Below are 24797 nucleotides of genomic sequence, written 5' to 3' on the forward strand. Positions count from 1 at the left end.
ACATGACATGTTAAGTGGTGATGAAAGTTTCAAGATCAAATCTACAAAATGAGCGACCACTTAAACATTGGACCATGCACCATTGCTTACATGTTGCCCTTTCCAAAAAAGTATGCTTGAGTAATGTTGGATCTACTTCTTTCATGTGCCCCACATCAATTTCCACCCACTTGGATGATTGGAAAAGTTTCGTAAAGTTTGGAATCAAAAAGTTACATGAAATGATAAGTTATAATCTTTCTTGGATTGCTTTATTAAGTGAATGGAATTATAGATCGTCAATCAAACCTTGCTACCTTGCCAAACGACTCAAATTGAAATCTACAACAAAAGTCATGAAGGGTTCGTGTTGAGCGGAGGACAAGAAAATACCTCCATCGGTCTAAAACTTGGATTTAAGCTTTACCGCGATGCTACTTTGACCGACGTTGACCAATTGCTTATAGTGCTTGCATGGAGTTACACCTTAAATAAAAGTTGAAGTTTAAGTCGAATAGAACCAAATTTGTTTGATGCTCAAGAACTAGTTTGGTCCATAACCTAGTCAAACAGAGCTCACAAGATTCAATGAACCGCTGTTTTTGGAACCCTGAAATTTGGCTAAGTGTAAATGACGAACCTCCCGTTTTCAGTTTCAATGTACCCATATTTGGCGAATTTTAGTTTGCAAACCATTTCGAATTTGGGAAAACTCCTTTAAGGAAAGTTAGAGTACTCTTGTAGCCCTACACAACGGTATAATCGGTGGAGCAAATAATCGATCGGTTTAGGAGTTATGATGGGAGGAAAATGGGATTTCAGCTTGTATTTTCGCAGTGGAATTGAAATTTTGAATTTGATGAACAGTAATGTTCATGGCCGACCGCCTGCAGTGCTTCGTTGCCGCGTGGCCTCCAGTGCCCGTGCCGTTCGCCGGCTCACCTTCTTGCCGTGCTTAAGTGCAGAACCGAGTTTCCCCTGTCCTCTCCACTCACTCCCTCTCCATTCTCCCTCTCCCTCTCTTCTCTGCCTCTCCCTGCCAGCGCCATGGCCGAGTGGGCAAGACGCCGCTGCTGCTGATGTTTCTCTCCCTCTCCTCCTCCTTCCTCCTGCCGCTACCACCAGCCAAGCTAGGGCCAGGCACAGTGCATGGCTTGCAGTGGCCCTCCCTCTCACCGCCGACGCGCCTCCTCCGGCGAGCTCCTGTGCATACCCCTCTGTAAATCGCGACCGAGGACCTCAGGTAACAATTGAAACAAGTCAAGGGGGTTTTCTGCAGAACCGTAGACTCAAGTGAATAGTGCTTCCGAGGACTTATTTGTTGTAAATCGGGTAAAACTTTGAAACTTCATAGTAAATCATAGGAAATTCGTAAATTAGCAAATGAGGACTTTTTGGAATCCTTGTGAAATTCTCTATGCACTAGATCTATAATATGTCAGGTTTTAGTTTAAAGTTGTAGCTGTAAAAATGGATTTGTGCAGTTAGGGTTTGAATGCTAGTCTTATTTGTTTTTTTTATAACTGCAGTTGTTGTTCTCAAATAATTGTGAAATTTTTGTGGAGTGCTACTAAGATGATTGTTGTTGTCTGGTAAAAATTTCATGAGTTTAGGATTTATATTTTAAGAGTTATAAAAATAACAAATGCCCTATAATGCTTTGCTTCTATTCTGGACAGTTCTGCATGTATGCATTGTTTGGCTCAGTTAAGTTATGAATCATGCCTTGTTGATAATAAATGAGTTGTAGTAATTTTCATAAGCTTTTCAAAAAGCTAAAGAGCACAATTTTTGGTTAAGTATGTGTTTAGCTATAGTTGTTTAAAGTACTGTGGCAGTTTCTGCCAAACCCAGACAGGGTTGCTTTGTGTGCCATGTGTGACCTTGTTAGTAGCAGAATTAGTTCTAGATGTTTATAGCAAAGTTGTTCACAATTTATTAATCTTTCCAAAAATTCCAGAACCATATTTATTGGACATGTGGAACTCAACTTATAGCTGTTTAAAGTAGCATATCAGTTTCTGTTCATGTTTTGGATAGAGACGTCTTCCTTGGTTTAATTGACCTTGTTAGCTATGAAATCATCTTAAGATGATAATAAGAAAGTTGTAGGTAACTTTATAAGCTTTCCATAAAGTTAAGAATCATGTTTGTCAGAGGTCTAGAACTCCATTTATGCTTCTCTAAAGTTCCTATAAGTTTTCTGTCCATAGCTGTGCCTCTGCTGTTTAGGCTGCTGGTGCAAGTGTTACTTGTGCAACTAGTTTCATGGTGTAAATGATGTTTACTGTAGTTTTGGTAAATACAAAAGTTGTAGATGATTATCTTATCTTGCTTGTGTTAAATTTTCATGATCCTAGGTCTGATAGTTTAGGAGTTGCATGCTTAATAAGTCTACTGTTAGATTTTGATTACATTCTGCGCAGACTTAAAAGATTAGCATGTTTGGTCATGATAACGTGGGAATCATGCTGAGATGATTGAAGATGAAATGTAGATAATTTCCTAAGCTTTTCAGAATGTCTTGTTTCATATCATTGGATTTATAAAACTCCAGATATGATTGATTTATGAAGCTGCTGCTTGCAAGTCCAGAAATTGGCATATTCCGGTTATAGTTGTTGCTTCACCTTGACTTGCTTTGCATGTTGCTAGGTGTGGTTCACGTCCTTGGTAATTAAGTTAGATACACCTGAGATCTTGTGAGACTTATGTGCCATGTATAATATTCTTTGTTAGCTTAGCATGATAGATTGTGTGATGTTAAGTTAAGCATCGCAAAGTACTTAAGTGTGTTTAGTGTAAACGATGCTTGTCTTGCTTGCTATTTGTGATGCGTCTCCTGGTACTATTCTTCATATTCATGCACTTGCATCTCATCTAGGTACGCTAGATGCACCACGTGAAGGACGAGATGTTGGAGCCAAACCCGAAGATGGTGTTGGTGGATCCATCCCGAGGATGGAAGGACCCTGGAGTGCATGCCTAGAGTGGAGACGTCGTCAAGACGGAGCAAGCTAACTTGACTGATTTGTGTCGGATCCCAGGCAAGCCCCGGAGCATTTTAAGTCTCCTAGTATTTTACAAATGATTACTTAAGTACTTATGATTGATGCATTAGGTTATAAGAGTTGAATGGAACCACTTGATGCATATAAATTCCTTGTCCAGATATTACACCTTTAACCGGTATAGGTCCAGGATCGAATATATGCTTAGCCATGCTTAGACCGGTAGAAGTCGGGTGATATCCTGTCACCCTGCGAGATATAGGTGGATACCGAAGCACGGTTGGCTATATTTGCTATCGTGGAAAAGAACCATGGGGTAAAAGTAAATCGAGGCCGGGCGGAGTCTATGTGTAGGTTGACTCATGTGATCCCGTCTGTGCCGATCAAGGACCGTACCGTTGTTGGAACTTCTGACAAGATTGAACGCATGCCTATCACTTAGCTGGCCGGATAACTCGTTCCGACCGCGAAGCCGAGTAATTCAACTCAGGCCGGGAACCGTTTTGTTGTGCGCTCCTTCCGGGGAACGATCAGACTGAGCCCAAGGGCAGGCTTGGCCTGAGCATCCTGGCATCTGGTGTTCCAGATTGTGCGGCGCAGTACGGACCCGCGAAATGTGTACCTGAGTTGTACCAAAGGTGACCTAAGGTGACCGTTGATCTGGTCTGCCTGGGTTTGTGTTAGGAATAAATTCCCAGCTGGTTAAAATCGATTCGAATCGCCGTCTCTCCCGGATAGTGAGAAACTTGGCTAGCTCCAACATCGTAGTAACTATGTATGGAACATGATGGTTCGGATAAATATGGAATTACTACACCTGCTATGGTTACTATTGTATGCTCTAAAAAGATATACCACATGTTTGGCACAGGATAGTTGCTAATCTAGAGATGGATAGTTCTAATAAACTTGATGACAGAATCATAATTGTATAATTGAGTTAATCGCTGTTTATGCAAAATGTTGTCAAGCTACCTCCACTTATAAAGCCTTGCATACTCCTTGGAGTCAATTTTATTTCTGGTTATGACGGGTAAGTCTAGCTGAGTACATTCGAGTACTCAGGGTTTATCCCACCATGTTGCAGGTGAGGTTTTGGCCTGTTGAAGATGGTGGCTAACCGCCGGTGGGCTCGGTGACTCTATATTTATTCTCATCTATATGCTTTTATCTGAGGATGTCACTTATGCTAGCAATGTATTTGGAACTTATATTAATGTAATCATTTGAAAGCTATCTTGTTTTCACCAATCGATTTTGAAACCCCAAACTTGTACTATTAATTGTGAACTCATTGTAATATTATTTCCGCTGCAACTCTGTGTATGTGATGTGTATTTGCTTAATCACGCGATCTTGGTTGTGATGTTGATTTACCGAGGTCCAGCGTGACACTCGGCGGACTACCGGGTTTATATAAGTGAGAGTATGCGCGTGTCAATGTGTTAAGCGGGGACAGCCGTACTTGATCTTGTATAAATTGGGCGGTTCTATCACAGCTGGTATCAGAGCGAGATTAAGCATAATACTGTCATGTACGTCGTTTTAAAAACAAAGTTTTGGTTGTAAAAAGCCTATTTTGACTAAAACTTTAGCGATAGGCAAATTTGTCAAAACTTAATTGCAAAACTATGCTAGCGACATCCTCCTTTATGCCCAGTTAAGGACTATTAGGTGGCCATCTAAGTACTAACTTTGGGGGATGTACTTTATTGCAATTTTTCTTTCGTCGTTCATACGGCGTGCTATTGTATGGATGCCATTCACTTGAATGGTAATGTATGGATCAATTGCCTCTACGCCCAGGTAAGTGTGAGTTGTGAGAGCATGACCGTCCAACTATCGGTCTAGGGGAGAATTAGCTATGGTTACTGGAATATTTACATGTTACACACATGTATATATGAAGGTACTTAATTGCGGGTATATTTATCGGGTAGCTATGGATATCAAAGTATATACATCTGGGGATGTGTATATGGAGAGTATCTTAGTTTACCGCTTTCATTGTGTGCTTATTTATCTCTTGTGGGGATGGGCTGCAATGAGTTTGCCTGCAGGTATGCTAACCACAAATGCGTAGATTGAATGTAGCTGACGACTAGCTATATATCGAGAGAGTACGTGTTATGCCACCGACATAGAACGTGATTGCCGCCTTTGGCTGGCAATTTTGTGAGAACGAATAGGACGAGCATGCATCATGATTGTGCTTGTGCATAAATATGCTTCCCTCACCTTGTTCTAATACTAAGTAACTTGTGATTAATATGATGCTACTATCTTCCTTGTGTGAAGCTAGACAAAATGCCTTGTTCCATGCTGCTTGAATAGTTGTGCTTGAAGATAGTGTGCGATTAGCTTTGCCTTGTATGTTTGCTTCCTAAGGAAATAGATGACAAATTAATAGTTAGCAAAAAGTTCACCTCTTTGAAAACTAAATTGCTTAATGTAGGTAAAACTTGTTTTGAAGAGATGTCCACCTACTCTGTAAAAAGGAAATAAAGGATAATAGTACTTTACCACCATGTTTTGCGTGATATGTGTAGCAGTGTTGTTGTAGGTGACTACTGGTTAGGTGTGAGCTTTATGCTTAGTAATAGTCGCTTAAGCTAATTAGATCGAGTATTTCGAAATGCTTGCTTAAGACCAGGATGTAGGTGCGGATGCTCGTAATCTAGGTAGTGCCATGGCTGTCACTCCTTTTGTCCTCGGTAAGCATATGAGTGTTGAAGAGCGCTATCCTGGAACAACGTCCAAGTTTTGGTAATCTCATGGTTATCATTTTTAATTAAGTTCTCTCTTAGCAGCCTGAGCCTGTACACGGGGTTGCTAGCCGTGAACGTTGCGCTACGAAGACCCTTATCCATGCCTTTGCTTGACCTTAGGCCCAAGTTTAGTTCCCTTGAATGCTTGCATGTGTCGTGGTTGTCCCACTCTTGTGTGAAGGACCTTGCTCCAAAATCCTTGTCGGACTTCATTGCTCCTTCTTCTACAGATGATCTGGTGCAACACTAATCGCTATCTACCCTAGCTTGGAACCTTTTTCCTCGTAGATCCTATCATTACCTTATCAACTGAATCCCTAGTCAGTGCAATGACTCTGTCCCTTGAATCTCATTTGTTTGTCCCCAACTCTTTCAAGTCTCTGAATATTTATCAGTCTTGATCTCATGTTGCTCCTCGACAAGACCAAATCTTAGGTTAATCATTATCTGGTAATCACTTGGTGGACACAAGGCATATATGGAAATTCAGCAAGAGTCTCCTGCTTAGTTGCCTTCGGCAATTAGGCTATGCTCTCTTGTGCTGCGTTTTAATCTTTGGATCCCCTGCTTGTTGACTCCTAACCTTGTGACTACCTTTGTTTGCTATCCCTCCTTCGCATAGTGCTTGCTCCTATGCAACCCAATTTGTGCCATGTGAGATTTCTTGTGGGTTGTATGTTCAGTAATGGTGCCACGATTAGCGATCTATGGTGCCGTGACGAAACCGAGAGCCTCCTGTGGGTGCACACATAAGGCTGTGCTGCTCGGCACGCGCTGGTATTGAGGTTTCTAGTCATGATCCATTGCAGAACTGCACCGATATGTTATTCTCACTTGAGCTCTTCCTTGGTTATCTCTCCTTATCATGTCAAGAGACATATATGTCGAACTAGATGCAATAGGACTTCCTTCTGGAGTAGTCCAACGGTTAACCTTTGAAGAACGGGTCACTAACAGGAACATAAACAGACTACAAGAGGTGGTAGACAAGCGACTCTACTCGATGTGACTGTCCTAGTAATGACGTCGGTCATCTAGTGAGCAACTTATGTCCTTTTCATTGGATCAGAAAGGTGCACCACACTTAAGGTTGAACAAGTTATTAGTCGGGTGATAAAGGGACCAAGATATTATGTGCTGTAATAGGTCACCTGGTATATATGAGTTCCTATCCAAGTTCTCAATCTTTAGGTGCATAAGGATCACATAGACGAACCGACCTTCCTTGGTGTGACCCCTTTCTGCTGACTTCAATGGCGACCATCTGTATGCTTCGACCACAATTTTTATTATTAGGAGTGAAGATTTGAAACCTTTTTAGTGTTGAGGGACAACTGATTAGTTACCAGTGGGAAAGTTAGTCTTCAGTTAGGTAACGACTAGTTGGTAACTATGAAGACCAGATCTCACAGAACGATGTTGATCAAGGAAACAGCAAACCTAGCCCTGCAATACAAGTGCTACTTCTTCTCCAAATGTGCTATCAAGTCAATTCCATCTTGGACAATCACGTATATAGTGCAAGATGTTGTATCAGCTAAGTAAAGAACTAGAGAAAGCATATCCCTAGTTTCGATCAGCATCATTGTGCCCCTAGGTACCACAAACGGATTTGTTCAAGGCTCTATTGGACGAGGTGCCAGAGAATATTTAGAAACGGTTCCTTATCTATATAGGGATGCCCTCCATGTGGAGTAATGCCTTCCGTCCTATGAAAATAGCCCACAAGTCCAATGCTGGTGCATAATTAAGTTGGTGTCATGAACGATGGTTGAAGTGTTACCAGAGAAGCATGTGAGGAAAACTCTAGCCTCCATCTTCAGCTAGAGAAAGGTTGTTGCTGCTATGAGAAAGATTTTAGAGTGCAAAACACACACCTCAATGTGTAAAGCAAAGAAAAGAAAGAACACGAAATCTGTCTAGATTTTGTGGCACTAAACCGGTTATCTTCAAGCCGGCGATTAGTGACTCAAACGAAGTTGGATTTACTCCAAACTTGGTGATCTCATTCCTTGCTTAGGACCCCTCAATGTCTTAAGTTAGTTTGAGTATTGGTTGAGTAAAACATCGGATTAGAGAGATATTTTGTCGGCTTGGTTTGTTGTCATTTCCGAACACAGCAGTTTTGGTAGATGAATTGTTTGGATAGTCAAACGGTGTCCGGTTGAGTTGAATTTTGGTGAGTAGTTAGAAGACCCATGGATCTACATGCCCACCAAAATTTGTGCATATTGGAGCAGTAGTTTGTGAGATATGAATAGAAAACAAAAGGGTACAGAATCTGCAATTTCGCTGTGACTACGATCATCCTTTGCATTAGAAGGTTGTGTTTGTAATTCATGCCAAGAAATTACAACTTATAGGTGTATTGATGTTAGACAACCCTCCATACCCTTGAGAACACTAATTGCACCCCTATGTGCATTGCTTTTGCCCTCTTAGATCAACAATGCGTGAGCAGTCAAGGTGTTCTAGAAGTCAAATGGTGCCCTTGCAATTCGAAAGTAATTGAAAAGGTGTCAAACCATAGATTTTTGGATTATGGTTTTTGAGATATTGATTGGCCTAAGAATGGAAGCCTCGACGTCAAATATAGTTTAAGAAGGCTAGTTTTGCTACGATACAAGTCAACCCAACTTGATGTGCAACTGCACCACGAAGGCAAATTGTACTCAACCTGCTTGGTAGTGAACTAGTCCCTAGTTTTGTGATTACTTGCAACTTGTGTTGTCCTCCAAGCCTCTCTAACATCCTTCTACGCCAATGGTTCTCCAATGCTGACATGCCTTTGGTACCTTATATGTGTTTCACCCAAGAGGTTGCATCAGATTCAACCCAGATCACTGTTGCAACTTGGATCCAAAGGCTCCCTAAAGAATGATCATTGAGAACGTTGAGCCGACAGAGTCAGCTATTACGTTTACCACTCACACGGCAGACTCAGACCATATAATATAGTTATCAGAGAAAGAGAACTGCACACATGGAACCATTGCAACGAGTATCCTTCAGGAGATTATGATCTAGTGCAAAGTCCATAAGGTCCGTGCTATATCCACTAGGAAAGTAGATGTTACAAGTATTTAGTCTACACTGGTATCAATCTTCGTACATCGAGGACGAAGTACATAGGACAGTGCTATCTTGGATTCCTTCCAATATAACAATGCTTTCTAGACGCCAATGAAGAAAATTCTTCAGACAGCAGCTTACGACGAAGAGCAAGTATCAAAAAGTGTCTTGACCCAACTAGCCTCTCTGATACTCCAAAGTTAAGTAGCCTAAGGCGATCACTGATATTGGAAAATGAAGGACATGTTTCTCTTCCCTTAAAAGTTTTTTTTTTCGCATCGAATCTCGGGACGCGATTCCTTTAAGGGGGGAGGGCTGTAACGCCCAGGTGTTTGCCACCAGTTAAGCAATGGGTTTGAACTCAAACATGACATGTTAAGTGGTGATGAAAGTTTCAAGATCAAATCTACAAAATGAGCGACCACTTAAACATTGGACCATGCACCATTGCTTACATGTTGCCCTTTCCAAAAAAGTATGCTTGAGTAATGTTGGATCTACTTCTTTCATGTGCCCCACATCAATTTCCACCCACTTGGATGATTGGAAAAGTTTCGTAAAGTTTGGAATCAAAAAGTTACATGAAATGATAAGTTATAATCTTTCTTGGATTGCTTTATTAAGTGAATGGAATTATAGATCGTCAATCAAACCTTGCTACCTTGCCAAACGACTCAAATTGAAATCTACAACAAAAGTCATGAAGGGTTCGTGTTGAGCGGAGGACAAGAAAATACCTCCATCGGTCTAAAACTTGGATTTAAGCTTTACCGCGATGCTACTTTGACCGACGTTGACCAATTGCTTATAGTGCTTGCATGGAGTTACACCTTAAATAAAAGTTGAAGTTTAAGTCGAATAGAACCAAATTTGTTTGATGCTCAAGAACTAGTTTGGTCCATAACCTAGTCAAACAGAGCTCACAAGATTCAATGAACCGCTGTTTTTGGAACCCTGAAATTTGGCTAAGTGTAAATGACGAACCTCCCGTTTTCAGTTTCAATGTACCCATATTTGGCGAATTTTAGTTTGCAAACCATTTCGAATTTGGGAAAACTCCTTTAAGGAAAGTTAGAGTACTCTTGTAGCCCTACACAACGGTATAATCGGTGGAGCAAATAATCGATCGGTTTAGGAGTTATGATGGGAGGAAAATGGGATTTCAGCTTGTATTTTCGCAGTGGAATTGAAATTTTGAATTTGATGAACAGTAATGTTCATGGCCGACCGCCTGCAGTGCTTCGTTGCCGCGTGGCCTCCAGTGCCCGTGCCGTTCGCCGGCTCGCCTTCTTGCCGTGCTTAAGTGCAGAACCGAGTTTCCCCTGTCCTCTCCACTCACTCCCTCTCCATTCTCCCTCTCCCTCTCTTCTCTGCCTCTCCCTGCCAGCGCCATGGCCGAGTGGGCAAGACGCCGCTGCTGCTGATGTTTCTCTCCCTCTCCTCCTCCTTCCTCCTGCCGCTACCACCAGCCAAGCTAGGGCCAGGCACAGTGCATGGCTTGCAGTGGCCCTCCCTCTCACCGCCGACGCGCCTCCTCCGGCGAGCTCCTGTGCATACCCCTCTGTAAATCGCGACCGAGGACCTCAGGTAACAATTGAAACAAGTCAAGGGGGTTTTCTGCAGAACCGTAGACTCAAGTGAATAGTGCTTCCGAGGACTTATTTGTTGTAAATCGGGTAAAACTTTGAAACTTCATAGTAAATCATAGGAAATTCGTAAATTAGCAAATGAGGACTTTTTGGAATCCTTGTGAAATTCTCTATGCACTAGATCTATAATATGTCAGGTTTTAGTTTAAAGTTGTAGCTGTAAAAATGGATTTGTGCAGTTAGGGTTTGAATGCTAGTCTTATTTGTTTTTTTTATAACTGCAGTTGTTGTTCTCAAATAATTGTGAAATTTTTGTGGAGTGCTACTAAGATGATTGTTGTTGTCTGGTAAAAATTTCATGAGTTTAGGATTTATATTTTAAGAGTTATAAAAATAACAAATGCCCTATAATGCTTTGCTTCTATTCTGGACAGTTCTGCATGTATGCATTGTTTGGCTCAGTTAAGTTATGAATCATGCCTTGTTGATAATAAATGAGTTGTAGTAATTTTCATAAGCTTTTCAAAAAGCTAAAGAGCACAATTTTTGGTTAAGTATGTGTTTAGCTATAGTTGTTTAAAGTACTGTGGCAGTTTCTGCCAAACCCAGACAGGGTTGCTTTGTGTGCCATGTGTGACCTTGTTAGTAGCAGAATTAGTTCTAGATGTTTATAGCAAAGTTGTTCACAATTTATTAATCTTTCCAAAAATTCCAGAACCATATTTATTGGACATGTGGAACTCAACTTATAGCTGTTTAAAGTAGCATATCAGTTTCTGTTCATGTTTTGGATAGAGACGTCTTCCTTGGTTTAATTGACCTTGTTAGCTATGAAATCATCTTAAGATGATAATAAGAAAGTTGTAGGTAACTTTATAAGCTTTCCATAAAGTTAAGAATCATGTTTGTCAGAGGTCTAGAACTCCATTTATGCTTCTCTAAAGTTCCTATAAGTTTTCTGTCCATAGCTGTGCCTCTGCTGTTTAGGCTGCTGGTGCAAGTGTTACTTGTGCAACTAGTTTCATGGTGTAAATGATGTTTACTGTAGTTTTGGTAAATACAAAAGTTGTAGATGATTATCTTATCTTGCTTGTGTTAAATTTTCATGATCCTAGGTCTGATAGTTTAGGAGTTGCATGCTTAATAAGTCTACTGTTAGATTTTGATTACATTCTGCGCAGACTTAAAAGATTAGCATGTTTGGTCATGATAACGTGGGAATCATGCTGAGATGATTGAAGATGAAATGTAGATAATTTCCTAAGCTTTTCAGAATGTCTTGTTTCATATCATTGGATTTATAAAACTCCAGATATGATTGATTTATGAAGCTGCTGCTTGCAAGTCCAGAAATTGGCATATTCCGGTTATAGTTGTTGCTTCACCTTGACTTGCTTTGCATGTTGCTAGGTGTGGTTCACGTCCTTGGTAATTAAGTTAGATACACCTGAGATCTTGTGAGACTTATGTGCCATGTATAATATTCTTTGTTAGCTTAGCATGATAGATTGTGTGATGTTAAGTTAAGCATCGCAAAGTACTTAAGTGTGTTTAGTGTAAACGATGCTTGTCTTGCTTGCTATTTGTGATGCGTCTCCTGGTACTATTCTTCATATTCATGCACTTGCATCTCATCTAGGTACGCTAGATGCACCACGTGAAGGACGAGATGTTGGAGCCAAACCCGAAGATGGTGTTGGTGGATCCATCCCGAGGATGGAAGGACCCTGGAGTGCATGCCTAGAGTGGAGACGTCGTCAAGACGGAGCAAGCTAACTTGACTGATTTGTGTCGGATCCCAGGCAAGCCCCGGAGCATTTTAAGTCTCCTAGTATTTTACAAATGATTACTTAAGTACTTATGATTGATGCATTAGGTTATAAGAGTTGAATGGAACCACTTGATGCATATAAATTCCTTGTCCAGATATTACACCTTTAACCGGTATAGGTCCAGGATCGAATATATGCTTAGCCATGCTTAGACCGGTAGAAGTCGGGTGATATCCTGTCACCTGCGAGATATAGGTGGATACCGAAGCACGGTTGGCTATATTTGCTATCGTGGAAAAGAACCATGGGGTAAAAGTAAATCGAGGCCGGGCGGAGTCTATGTATAGGTTGACTCATGTGATCCCGTCTGTGCCGATCAAGGACCGTACCGTTGTTGGAACTTCTGACAAGATTGAACGCATGTCTATCACTTAGCTGGCCGGATAACTCGTTCCGACCGCGAAGCCGAGTAATTCAACTCAGGCCGGGAACCGTTTTGTTGTGCGCTCCTTCCGGGGAACGATCAGACTGAGCCCAAGGGCAGGCTTGGCCTGAGCATCCTGGCATCTGGTGTTCCAGATTGTGCGGCGCAGTACGGACCCGCGAAATGTGTACCTGAGTTGTACCAAAGGTGACCTAAGGTGACCGTTGATCTGGTCTGCCTGGGTTTGTGTTAGGAATAAATTCCCAGCTGGTTGAAATCGATTCGAATCGCCGTCTCTCCCGGATAGTGAGAAACTTGGCTAGCTCCAACATCGTAGTAACTATGTATGGAACATGATGGTTCGGATAAATATGGAATTACTACACCTGCTATGGTTACTATTGTATGCTCTAAAAAGATATACCACATGTTTGGCACAGGATAGTTGCTAATCTAGAGATGGATAGTTCTAATAAACTTGATGACAGAATCATAATTGTATAATTGAGTTAATCGCTGTTTATGCAAAATGTTGTCAAGCTACCTCCACTTATAAAGCCTTGCATACTCCTTGGAGTCAATTTTATTTCTGGTTATGACGGGTAAGTCTAGCTGAGTATATTCGAGTACTCAGGGTTTATCCCACCATGTTGCAGGTGAGGTTTTGGCCTGTTGAAGATGGTGGCTAACCGCCGGTGGGCTCGGTGACTCTATATTTATTCTCATCTATATGCTTTTATCTGAGGATGTCACTTATGCTAGCAATGTATTTGGAACTTATATTAATGTAATCATTTGAAAGCTATCTTGTTTTCACCAATCGATTTTGAAACCCCAAACTTGTACTATTAATTGTGAACTCATTGTAATATTATTTCCGCTGCAACTCTGTGTATGTGATGTGTATTTGCTTAATCACGCGATCTTGGTTGTGATGTTGATTTACCGAGGTCCTGCGTGACACTCGGCGGACTACCGGGTTTATATAAGTGAGAGTATGCGCGTGTCAATGTGTTAAGCGGGGACAGCCGTACTTGATCTTGTATAAATTGGGCGGTTCTGTCACAGTGGGTTTCGTCCCCAACAGCTACTTTCACAGTGGGACTTATAAATAGACCCCCAATCGGCCATTTGAGATAGTAGAGCTAAGAAAACATACCAAGGGTATTAATACACTATTTTAGTGATCTTCACTTGCATAGTGCTTAGTAATTCATTAGGTGATTAGCGTAGGTGCTTTTACGAAGTGCTTAGGTTAATTAGACCACCGCTTATGCGCTTGCTCTAGGTTAAGGCCTAGTATTTAGTGAGGTTTGTATACCTCTCACCACTCGGTGCTTGCGCGCACCATTGTTGTACATTGGAAGGGCTTGTAGTCTTGCGAGATCACACCAACTGCGTTTGTGGTGTGGCCGCCACCGTGTACCGAAGGGAGCAAGGCCCGCGGTGGTTCGGCCAGAAGCTTGATAGTGAAGACGGCAAAGAGCGGTCCGTGAGAGGCTTGCCGGAAGGCACACCGGAGACCCACTTGCGCGTGGGGAAGGTCCGGGGCTATCCACGGAGTTACCGGACCGAGAGCTTGGCCCTTACAAGGGATTCCTTACGAGGGGCTCCAACGAGGACTAGGGGAAAATTTGCGCGCTTCTCGATACCTCGGTAAAAATATCGGAGTCGTCGACGGGAGTTTGCATATCTCTACCTTACTCTTTAGCTTTCGCATTTACATTGTTTGCATAACTCCTTTTGCGGTAGAGATAGCAACACTCTAGTAAAACCGCAGTTGCATATTTAGATAGTTTATATTTTGCATAGGTTTTGCTAAAAATTGAAAAAGATGTCATAATTTAGAGTTAGACTTTTAAGTTGACTAATTCACCTCTCTCTTAGACGGTCCCTTTCATCGTCCGTCAAATCGAGCTAGAGGCCGTGTTTTCATTGTCCATATTGCTTCTATTCTTGTGCTTCTCTCATGTTCTTGGCGGTGTGCGCAATAGTGTTGATAACATATTGTAAATCGAATGCTCGATTTGTTGTAAATCGAATGCTCAAATGTAAATGAGACAAGAGACTGAATCAGATTGCTTCATTGATTGATCGGTATTACATTTTTGTACATGGGGAATCATTGCAAGGAATAGCTGGCGACATGTGTTCTTAATTAAGACTATAGCGACTAATGGGATGCACATTAGCACCATATTGACCTTCCTTCCGCGCGCCCCCCCCCCCCCCCCCCCCCCCCGCGCGCGCGCACACACACACAAAACTCCCTCTCAACTCCAAAGTTTGCTCACCCGGACGGAGGACCGCAGCAGCAAACGCCTTTGCAGAAAACTTGGGGTACTCCTCCGTCTCACGGTGGTCGGAAAGGGCGGCAATGTCCTGCTTGAACCGCCGCCGCAAGAGCTCGCTGCTGGTGACGGTGACCTGATGATGAGGCGGTGCCTTGTCGGATTCCTTTTTGTCTGTGGCGGCGGCGGTGGCGCTTGGCAGGTTGAGGCCGTAGGCGGCGTGGCTGGAGGAGCGAGGGTTGTCGTCGGCCTCCCTGGTGAAGACGATACCTTCTTCCTTGATGATCGCAGGCTTACGTGACGGTCCATCGCAGGGTTCGCGACGAAACAGGTGGAAGTTGGGGAGCGGGCGCCGCGGCGGGGTTTACGGTTCCGGATGGGCCGAATTCGGTGATGAACTGCGGGGCAGGCAGACAAGAGGCTTGATGAGCCGGCGACGCTGAGTGGGGATGGAGAAGGAAACTGCTTTTGGATGATACAGTACAGGACCAATGCAATGGAGGACCTCCTTCGCATCGTATATTTATATGCGAGATGATGTGGTGACGACGATAGTGGAATCGAGAATCGTACACGTTCGTCGTGGTCGAGTCGGACTCGTCCTCTCTAACTCCAAAGTTTGCTCGGACTCGGCCTCCGTCCGGGTCCGGTCGCTGATACGGGGCGCCGTCGAATTTTGTGCAGCACCCACCCCCCCCCCCCCCCCCCCCCCCCCCCCCCCCCCCCCCCGTCCATCAGGGATCTGCATCTGCCACGCTGAAGAGTTTCCTTCTCTTGTCCGAGTCCGACAGCGGGCACATCTACTATACCGCATCCTAAGGAAGACCGTCGCGCACGGGAAAAATGATGTGCGACCGGGAAAAATGGAGCCAAGCGCTGCTAGCCGTCACGTACGCGACTCGCGGTCGACGTGTTGAATAGGCGCTATCTCCACGAACACATGACAAATGCCAAAGCTCCCCAAGGTCAGAAAGTTTGAAAAACATATCTAAGAATCCATTTGTCTGGACTCCGATACAAAAGAAACAGGAGCCGGACTTTGTAGCTACAATCGTATATCATGTAAGTCACAGTGCACATCAACAAGTACATAAATTCTGACAGGAATAAGAGATAGATTACTCAGCATCCGTATACAATTCGCTCAGCGTCGAGCGCTTGATAAGCATATATCCTCACGGTCCAAAGGCACAGCCCAAAAACATAAAACAAAAGAGAAAACAAAAAGAAAATTACTGAGCTAGCTATAATACCTGAATCATACGGTAATGAATCGCAACTTCATCATAACTACCAGCTTTGAAACTCAACGAGGCCACTTGCAGCTAAACTCAGTGGTCCTGTAGAATTCATTATCCACAGAACACTTCTTTCTTCGTGGCAACAAAGAATTAGGCACGAGTGCACTTCACCTTACTCGATCTTGACCGATGAGTAAATCAGCCTTATGAACAGGAAGCACGCGTAGAATCCGATTGTGCCGGTCAAGGTGAAGAAGGCATACGAGGCAATGAGCATGTAACCAAAGTACAGAACAGCTGAGACAAACTTGGTGATCTCAAGCTTTGTGAAGAAGTAGAAGGTTGCATACAAGAAGAGGTAGAGTGCAGAGGAACCAGATGTCAAGTACGACCTCCACCACCACAAGTAATCCTCGCTGCAGAGCTGGAAGTAACATAGCACAATCGAGATCTCAGCACATGTTACGATGAGAATCAGGAACACAAGAAAGAGGAACCCAAAGATGTAGTAGAACTGGTGCAGCCAGATGGAGGTAAGGATAAAGAAGAGTTCGATGAACACAGCACCAAATGGAAGGATCCCTCCGATTAGAATCGAGAAGATTGGGTTCATGTACCAGGCCTGCTCAGGGATCTGCCTTGGTATCTTGTTTGTCTTCACTGGATCTTCAATGGTAGGTTTCTTGAAGCCAAGGAAGCTTCCAACGAAAACCAACGGTACTGAGATACCGAACCAAAGGAGGACAAGGGCAAACATGGTGGTGAATGGAACAGCACCTGAGGACTTTTGCCCCCAGATAAGAGCATTCAAGAAGAAGAAAATAGCAAACACACTGCCAGGGAAAGTGAAGGCTGTCCTCAAGGCAATGTTCTTCCATTCTGAGCCCTTGAACAACTTGTAAAGACGTGAAGAAGAGTAGCCAGTAAGCAACCCCATGAACACCCAGAGCAGGAGCATGGCTGTCATCAGTCCACCCCTGTTCGATGGAGAAAGGAAGCCAAGAACCGCAAATACCATAGTGACAAGCAGCATGCCAAAGAATTGGACACCGGTGCCGACATAAACACAGAGCCAGTCTGAGTTTGATGGAGGCCTGAAAACATCACCGTGAACAAGCTTCCATCCAGTCTCCTCCTGGGCCTCTTCCTGAGTCTCAAGTTGGTTATACTTGGAGATATCCCGGTAAAGGGTACGGAGCATGATCATTGCAACCATTCCAGAGAGGAAGAGAACAATCATGAGAGAATTCACAATTGAGAACCAGTGGATCTGATCATCTGTCATCAATAGATAGCTGTCCCACCGAGATGCCCACTTGATGTCACTCTCCTACAAATTCACAGTAGCTCTCAGAAATGAGCAAACACACAATATTCATGCTCCACTTAGAGGACACTTAGTACTACAGCTACTACAATCACTTTTGGAATACAAAAAGAATCAAGCACAGTTCTGACCTTGAAATCCACATCACAAGTAAATATGATATCCTTGCCAACTTCAACCTCCTGAGGAGACTCAGATGAGGTAATTATATGTTGAGCATGCGGATCACACGTTGTCAGGCGGGTCTTCTTATCATTCCATTGCCCTTCATATTCATGCTTAACGCTGCAGCATGCGTCATAGTTCTATGATTAGATATTAACAAGGAGGATAATGTCTACATTGAACTACAGCTATTTCATTCCAAACAATGTACCTGTATGGTTTCACTTCAAAGGCCACAATCCTGGAAACATCTCTTTGCTCATCCCTGTGATATTTCACCGTAAAAGATAGATGGTTGTGGATGAAGTATTTTTCATCCTTGCTCTGCCAAATACATGAGAAGTGCATCACATGAGATTATGCATTAATACAACATTTGGGCAACAATGTGTCATAGCCACTTACCCCTGAATATTTTCCTTTGGCCCCAACATGGAATCCATGTTGATAGAAATAAGCACCTTCTTGATCCACTCTTTGAATAGGAACAACTAAAGGTAGGTTGTCAAGAATCCTGTCAATTTAGAGAAATTATGTTTCAACAATTGATAGACATGAATAACTGGTCATGAATCAAGCAGAAAAAGTATTGACGTACATGTTAACACGGTACTCATCTTCAATCTTCTCCTTGAGAAGCTTTGCTTCTTTCTCCCCAACAGATATCTTGCAGACTATTTGACACATCTGAGGCTCCCTCATTTCAAACTGAACAAAAATATGCTCAACAGTCAAACTAGTGCCTAAGGTGTCAAACACTGATCAGATAAACCAATGCACAGTGAAAGAACAAACCGTATAGGGAGAGTTTTCAATGCGATCTCCACGAAGAACTTCACCGAGATTTTCCGCACTGTCAACTATGGTATCCGGCTTGCAGAATGGGAGAGAATAGTAGGAGTAGGGAAGTTGTGTCTTGATTGAGGTCAGCTTGTTGACTTTCACAGGAAGTGGATCTTTCTGTAATGATATATAATATGCAATAATTCTTATAAACATCGATTAATGTAGTAGAAACATGTCTCCAACATTTTAAGGAATAAGACAGCATGAGGCCTCGCATGCTATTGAATACTTCAAACAACACTAACATGAATCTATCAACTAAAGACAAATGCTGATAACAAGTAGGAAGACAATAGGTCAGATACTGACAAACAGACAAATAAAACATACAACGAAACATAAAATATGTTCAAAAAATCTTACAGATAAAGGGTAAAAGAAAATGCAACTACTGTCACGATCGCAGTGTGAAAACTAGGTTCTTCACAGGTACATGGGTTTAATGCTACAAAATCAATGAAAACTAGATTCCAGAACAGAACAGTTGCCATAACTAGTATATCGTAATCAACAACGACTAATATTAAAAATGTAGTAACAACCTAACATGATCCTTCTCTGGATGTTGTCGCCGAAGGACTCAGACACTCGCTAATGTAAAATTTTGCAGTCTCCTAGGTGCACACTCTGGGCCTTTCCCGGTGAAAGCACATCTCCGTAGTTTTAGTCTCCATCACACATCCACCCGCGATGAGAATCTCACGCGGAGAACGTGAAGGGAGAAACACATACGCAGCTTTTTGCACGGCTCATATAGGACCGAAACATTCCCAGGGCCACGCATTGCGCGGAGAGCGAGAATCGTCGCGAACACGCGCACCCAGTCTCGATGCGGCCGGCCCTCGCGTTCGCAGATCTGGGGCGGCCGACAGCAGATCCTAACCGCACGCGATCCCCAAACACACAAAGCGGTAGGGAAGGAGATCTCGAGCCATGAGGGAGAAGCGGAGGCGAGGTGAGGCAAAGGGGTTGGCTGTCTTACGCGTACCTTCTCGAAGTCATTGGGCGCGACGCCGGGGAGGTAGAACCCTGTGGCCGGCGGCGCGAGCGCGACGATGCAGAGTGCGGCGAGGGCGACGGCCCACGCCGACGGCGCCATGTCGGCGTTGTGGGCAGGCGGGGCGAGGGGAGTGGCACGACGCTCGCGGCTCCCCCGGGCGCGGCGCGGGCGCAGAGTAGAGACGAGACGGAGGAAGAAGAATGAGATGGCGCTTTTCCGCTGCGTTGCGCGAAGAGGTGATGGTGGTTTAATGGAGGTGGGCGCAGGGGCATACACGGGCGTCGAGCCGCAGCCGCACGAGCGTTGCGCGGCCAACCCAGACTATTTGTACTGTCGCCGCCAGGTGGACCCGTTACCTGCAATCTGGTCGCGTGGTCCCATCATTCAGTGAGAGTAGAAAAGTTTTGTGGCGAGACAGCCCGTGCGCCTAGTTCCACGTTGCCCTTTTTTACCGGCTCGGTGAATTTCGATAACGGATAAACTTGGTTCCACGACTTACCTCCAGGTGCACTTCAGGTGGTCCTACCTGTCAGTAAAGTACACATTTTAGTGCCCACATGATCTTAACGGAGAACCTTACACTGACACCAGGGCCCGACGGTCCTGGTCCCCTATTTTCAGTGGAGCGCTGTACAGGAGTTGGTTGGTGTAGCAAGCAGTGTCGTGGGACTGGAACGTCTCACCTACGTGACAACTCGAGCTTTGCTTGCGTTCGTGCCAAACGATTCGGTCAGGTGGGGCCCGCGCACGAAAAGAGGTCAAGGGAGGGCCCACGCGTCAGCGGGTATGTTAGGTGCGCGCCACGGAAAGAAAAGTGAGTTTGGTTGTGTAGTATGTGTGTTTGTTGGGGTGGTGGGGGGAGCACGCACGGGCACGACTGGAAGAAGAGCACAGCAGCCGGCCGACGTGAACCACTGCTGGTGCCCCTACAATCACCCAGCATCGGCAACTGACGCACGGGCCCGGCACCAGGAGCCCACCTGTCGGCTACACCGTACAAAGTGTCCTTTTTAGTGCACGTTGAATATGGGGACGGACTCTGTCGGTGGCCATTGGTGACGACCCACTCGGCCACTCCGATCGACCTTTGAGAATTGAGACTGGCTACGCGCCCCATGACAGGTAGGACCAGCGTCTTCCCTGCAGGTAAGTGCAAGCCTGTATCCGAGAGGTCAGAGCCGGCTTCCCAAAAGACCCAAATGCTGCAGATCGAATCCAACCATTTCGCGATGCATTGACTTCGATAGTGGAAATGACTCTGGCTGCACATCTAGTTACTCCAACTCAAGACTCAAGTTGTTGCTTTGTTTTTCTTTTTTTCAATTAAGGCCCTGTTCAGTTCCTGCAGTGCCTTCTAAAATTTATGTCACATAGAATGTTTAGACACATGCATGGAGTATTAAATATAGACTAATTATGAAACTAAATGCACAACTTGCGACTAATTTGCGAGACGAATCTTTTAAGCCTAATTAGTCCATGATTTGACAACATGGTGCTACAGTAAACATGTGCTAATGACAGATTAATTAAGCTTAAAAATCATCTCGCAAATTAGCCACCGTCTATGTAATTGGTTTTGTAATTAATCTATATTTAATGCTCCTTATTAGTATCTAAATATTTGATATGACATAAATTTTATGAGCGACTAAAGAACCAAATACCCCCTAAGGCTGTGTTTAGTTGGGTGAAATTTGGGAATTTGGCTACTGTAGCACTTTCGTTTTTATTTGGCAATTAGTATTCAATCATGGACTAATTGGGCTCAAAACGTTCGTCTTGCGATTTCCAATCAAACTGTGCAATTAGTTTTTTTCGTCTACATTTAATGCTCCATGCGCGTATCACAAGATTCGATGGGATGGGTACTGTAGCATTTTTTGGGAAAACTTTTTGGAACTAAACAAGGCCTAAATTAGAAAGTTGTTTTTTAAAGAAGACTCTGAGTCTAGGTCATCAGTTGTCCTTACTCCATACGCTGCGCATGATCTAGCTAGATTGGAGATGAGATGGGATCCGGGTGAGTCATGTGTTTAGACAAACCCCCTCCAGAGTTTATAAAATGTTTGGTGTCTCGCTATGTTGTTGAGACCGAGTTCAATACCAAGGCCCTAGAGCCAGCTTATAACTTCAAAAAAAAAAGTTGTCTTCACTTCTCACTTCCTCAGCATTGCATTACCTTTTAGGACATCTTAGAGAACAAAAGGGGCAATCAAGTTTCAAATATGGGTGGCATATCGTTCTTTTGTTCTCTCTCGTTCATATGATTAATAATCATAGATTGTACAAAGAAATCAGGAAGCACATGAAAATAGACAAATTATTCATATTAGTCGATGATGCGTGTTTGTAGTCCTAAAAAAACGATGTGTGTTGGTGTTGAGAGTTGAGAATATTGTACATCTAATAGGCAACTATACAATATATTTATTCATTGATTTAGAGGACTCAAATCAGTCAGCTCAAATGAGTGCACTAGGATGTTAAGCAGTAGCTTAGGTCTTACAAGTTATGAGTCGTTGTGGAAGTATCTTTCCCACGCCAACGCTGATGGAAGCACTCCAACATATACATAGACAGAGTGTGAGCTAGAGTTGTAGACTTGTAGTAGTCACTAACAAAAAAGTTATGTAATTTTCAAAAATAAAAGCATAAATTTTAAGAGACATACAAAGCAAGAGTAGTTTGTTTAAATAGGATTATTAGAGAAATGTAAATAGTCATGACAATGATTTAAAACCATATGTGTGGCAGAACCGCCTAATTTAATGTCTCACAGGAGTGCTTGTCTTCCATTAGACACTAAGCACTCGAGGGAGAACACTAAATTACTCGGTTCCGTCGGACACACCCCAGGGGAGAACCCAAAAATCCACATTTTTGCCATCAGGATCACAAATGAGAGAATAAAGCTCACATCATTCGTAACCATTTCTTACATCACTTTTAATACAACGTCAGAGTGTAATATCTATTAATATAACAGTGGAATGAAATCATATTATCAGAGTTATAAACAATTTAATTGAACAGCGGAATATAAACATGTGATCAGAGTTACAGCGAAAATAAACCTCTATTAATGACATGATGAAGTATTGATATATAAACTACGACAACAGATTATTAAACTTTCATTTATAAAAGCATTTGGTGAGAGTTATAAATAACAACTACGATCGCAGCGTAAAGGAAATCCTCGCTGAGCCCACCAGGAGGAATCCACACACAAAGGTCAGCTCTAGCATCCACCTGTCACCTGCAACAGGGGGAAATAAAACCCTGAGTACTCAATTGTACTCAGCAAGACTTACCCGGCAGGAGAAAAGAAAAGACTCCAAGGATATGCAAGGCTATCTGGTTTGTGGGTTGCATTTGCAGAAAGCATTACTAAGCGTGCGTCCTTATCTTTGATTTTTAATAATAGCCGCATTGGTTCATTAACTAACCATTCTATGTAAGCATCTGTGCTACTTTCAAGCAGGTGGTAAGCAATCAGATTTCCTTTGTCCATCTTCCATCTTTCATCTTTCAGTTCTTACTACGATGCTAAACCGTAGATAAGCCGTACCGGATAGCCCGGCGATTCAGCGAATCAATGCCCCCAGCTGGGTACCCCGAAAACACACGCCCCGCTTGTACCCCAGGCACAAGCAGGACCGACCCATCACTCTCCTGTCCCGGGTGTCCAGGTCCCCGTCCAAATTGGGACTCCAAGCCCCCGCCCCTGAGTCCCGGACTCAGTGCGGTGCAAGGACCTCCTCCACCAAAATAAAACCCTGACAGTCGGTCCGGAAAGAGCCGGATCCGTGACAAGAGAGCAACAAGTCTTCCAAGCAGCCCATACACCAGTATGTGCTCGGGATAATAAGTCTGTGACCTGCCTAGAGTCATATGCACGATCGGTCCTTAATCGACCAGACAGGGAAAAACGGTGTAACCAAGCTATGACCCGCCTCCGCGGCGACACAACTCTTACACCCACCAATACCCAAACCATATCCCTGCCCGGTCACCATTTTCCTTTCCACCATTTTATATATTCCAAGTAATAATAATATATTTCCTATCTCTCGCGAGTGACAGGCAATCACTCGACTTCTACCGGAGTCCTGTAGCATAGCAATCTACACGATCCTGTCATACTAGTAAGACTCATAGGATAAAGATATATATGCAAGTGGGTTTCATTCAACTCCTTAAACTTAATGCACAAATATAATTTAAACTGCAGAAAGTAGGGGTTATGCACCGGGGCTTGTCCTGGGTAAGATATATTAAAGAGTTAGTGTCTGTATCTTCAGATCATCCACCATCAGCTGAATAACAAGCCCATTGCATCATCTCCTGGAGAGAATACCATGACACCATCTTCGGATTCCTAATCATCCTTCAATTAATCCGTTGATCTATCATCGTACCTATATGATATCCATGCGATGCAATGCAAAGATGTAATTAATCAACTGCAATCGTAGCCTCGTAAAATACGGCGTACGCCTCTCGAGTTAACGGGCTAGTTCTAACGACGACTGTACTTAGGCTACAAATACACGTTGTAGAATAAGGCATCATTTCCCAACAATAATTTTAGTTATATAAACCAAGGTGTTTCTTTATTTGACTCTATCAATTTAATCATTATTCAAAATAAGACATCATTATCTATTTAGCAAACTAATTATTCTGGAGCTACAAAAATTACAGTGAGTAGTTAATATTGCTAAGAGCCTACTGTACAAATTTTAGATTCAACAATATTACCCATTTATCATGGAAATTCCTACAAGTTTATATTTTACAATATTAAGTACCTTAAATTAATTATATAGATTCCAAGAATATTATCGCACTATATGAACAAAATATGCTAACATGTAGATCATGATTTTAGGAACTCAACAAAACTGGTTTCATAATTTTTGGACAACTATACAAATTTATATTGATCGTACAAGTTTGCCTTATAAGCGAAATTAGAAATTGCTTTCAAAAAATAAAGGGACCAGTGATCACCTACTCGGCCCAGCGGCCCAAGGCAGGCGCGAGCGGCCCAGCGCGGTTGGCAACTGGCCAGCCTAGCGGGTGCGAGGTCCAGGCGCAGGCGGCAGCCCAGCCAGGCGGCAACCGGCCGGCCCAGCACGGCGTGGCGCGGCAGCAGACCGGCCCAGGCGGTGCGCCCAGCCAGCAGACCAGCGGAGCCGGCGGCCCACCAGGCGCGCGTGGCCCAGACGGACACGGCACAGGATAGTGGCACAATGCGGCGAATGGCCCAGGCGCAAGCGGGGCAAAGGCCGGCCCAGCAAGGC

General features: G+C 43.4%; 1 protein-coding gene across 1 annotated transcript; it reads right to left on the bottom strand.

Moving 5' to 3' along the window:
• Nucleotides 1-16001: 16001 nt before the first annotated feature.
• On the bottom strand, nt 16002-19749 carry LOC136500869 (transmembrane 9 superfamily member 9-like). The gene is made up of 7 exons (XM_066496333.1): nt 19474-19749; nt 18435-18599; nt 18238-18347; nt 18045-18153; nt 17851-17963; nt 17606-17759; nt 16002-17477 (listed from the first exon to the last, which is right to left on the bottom strand). Exons 1-7 carry the CDS (start codon nt 19582-19584, stop codon nt 16320-16322), a joined length of 1920 nt encoding a protein of 639 aa, XP_066352430.1. The 5' UTR covers nt 19585-19749; the 3' UTR covers nt 16002-16319.
• Between the last annotated feature and the right edge of the window lie 5048 nt (nt 19750-24797).

The sequence above is a fragment of the Miscanthus floridulus genome, chromosome 13 (genome assembly GCF_019320115.1).
Source record: "Miscanthus floridulus cultivar M001 chromosome 13, ASM1932011v1, whole genome shotgun sequence".
NCBI lineage: Eukaryota > Viridiplantae > Streptophyta > Magnoliopsida > Poales > Poaceae > Miscanthus > Miscanthus floridulus.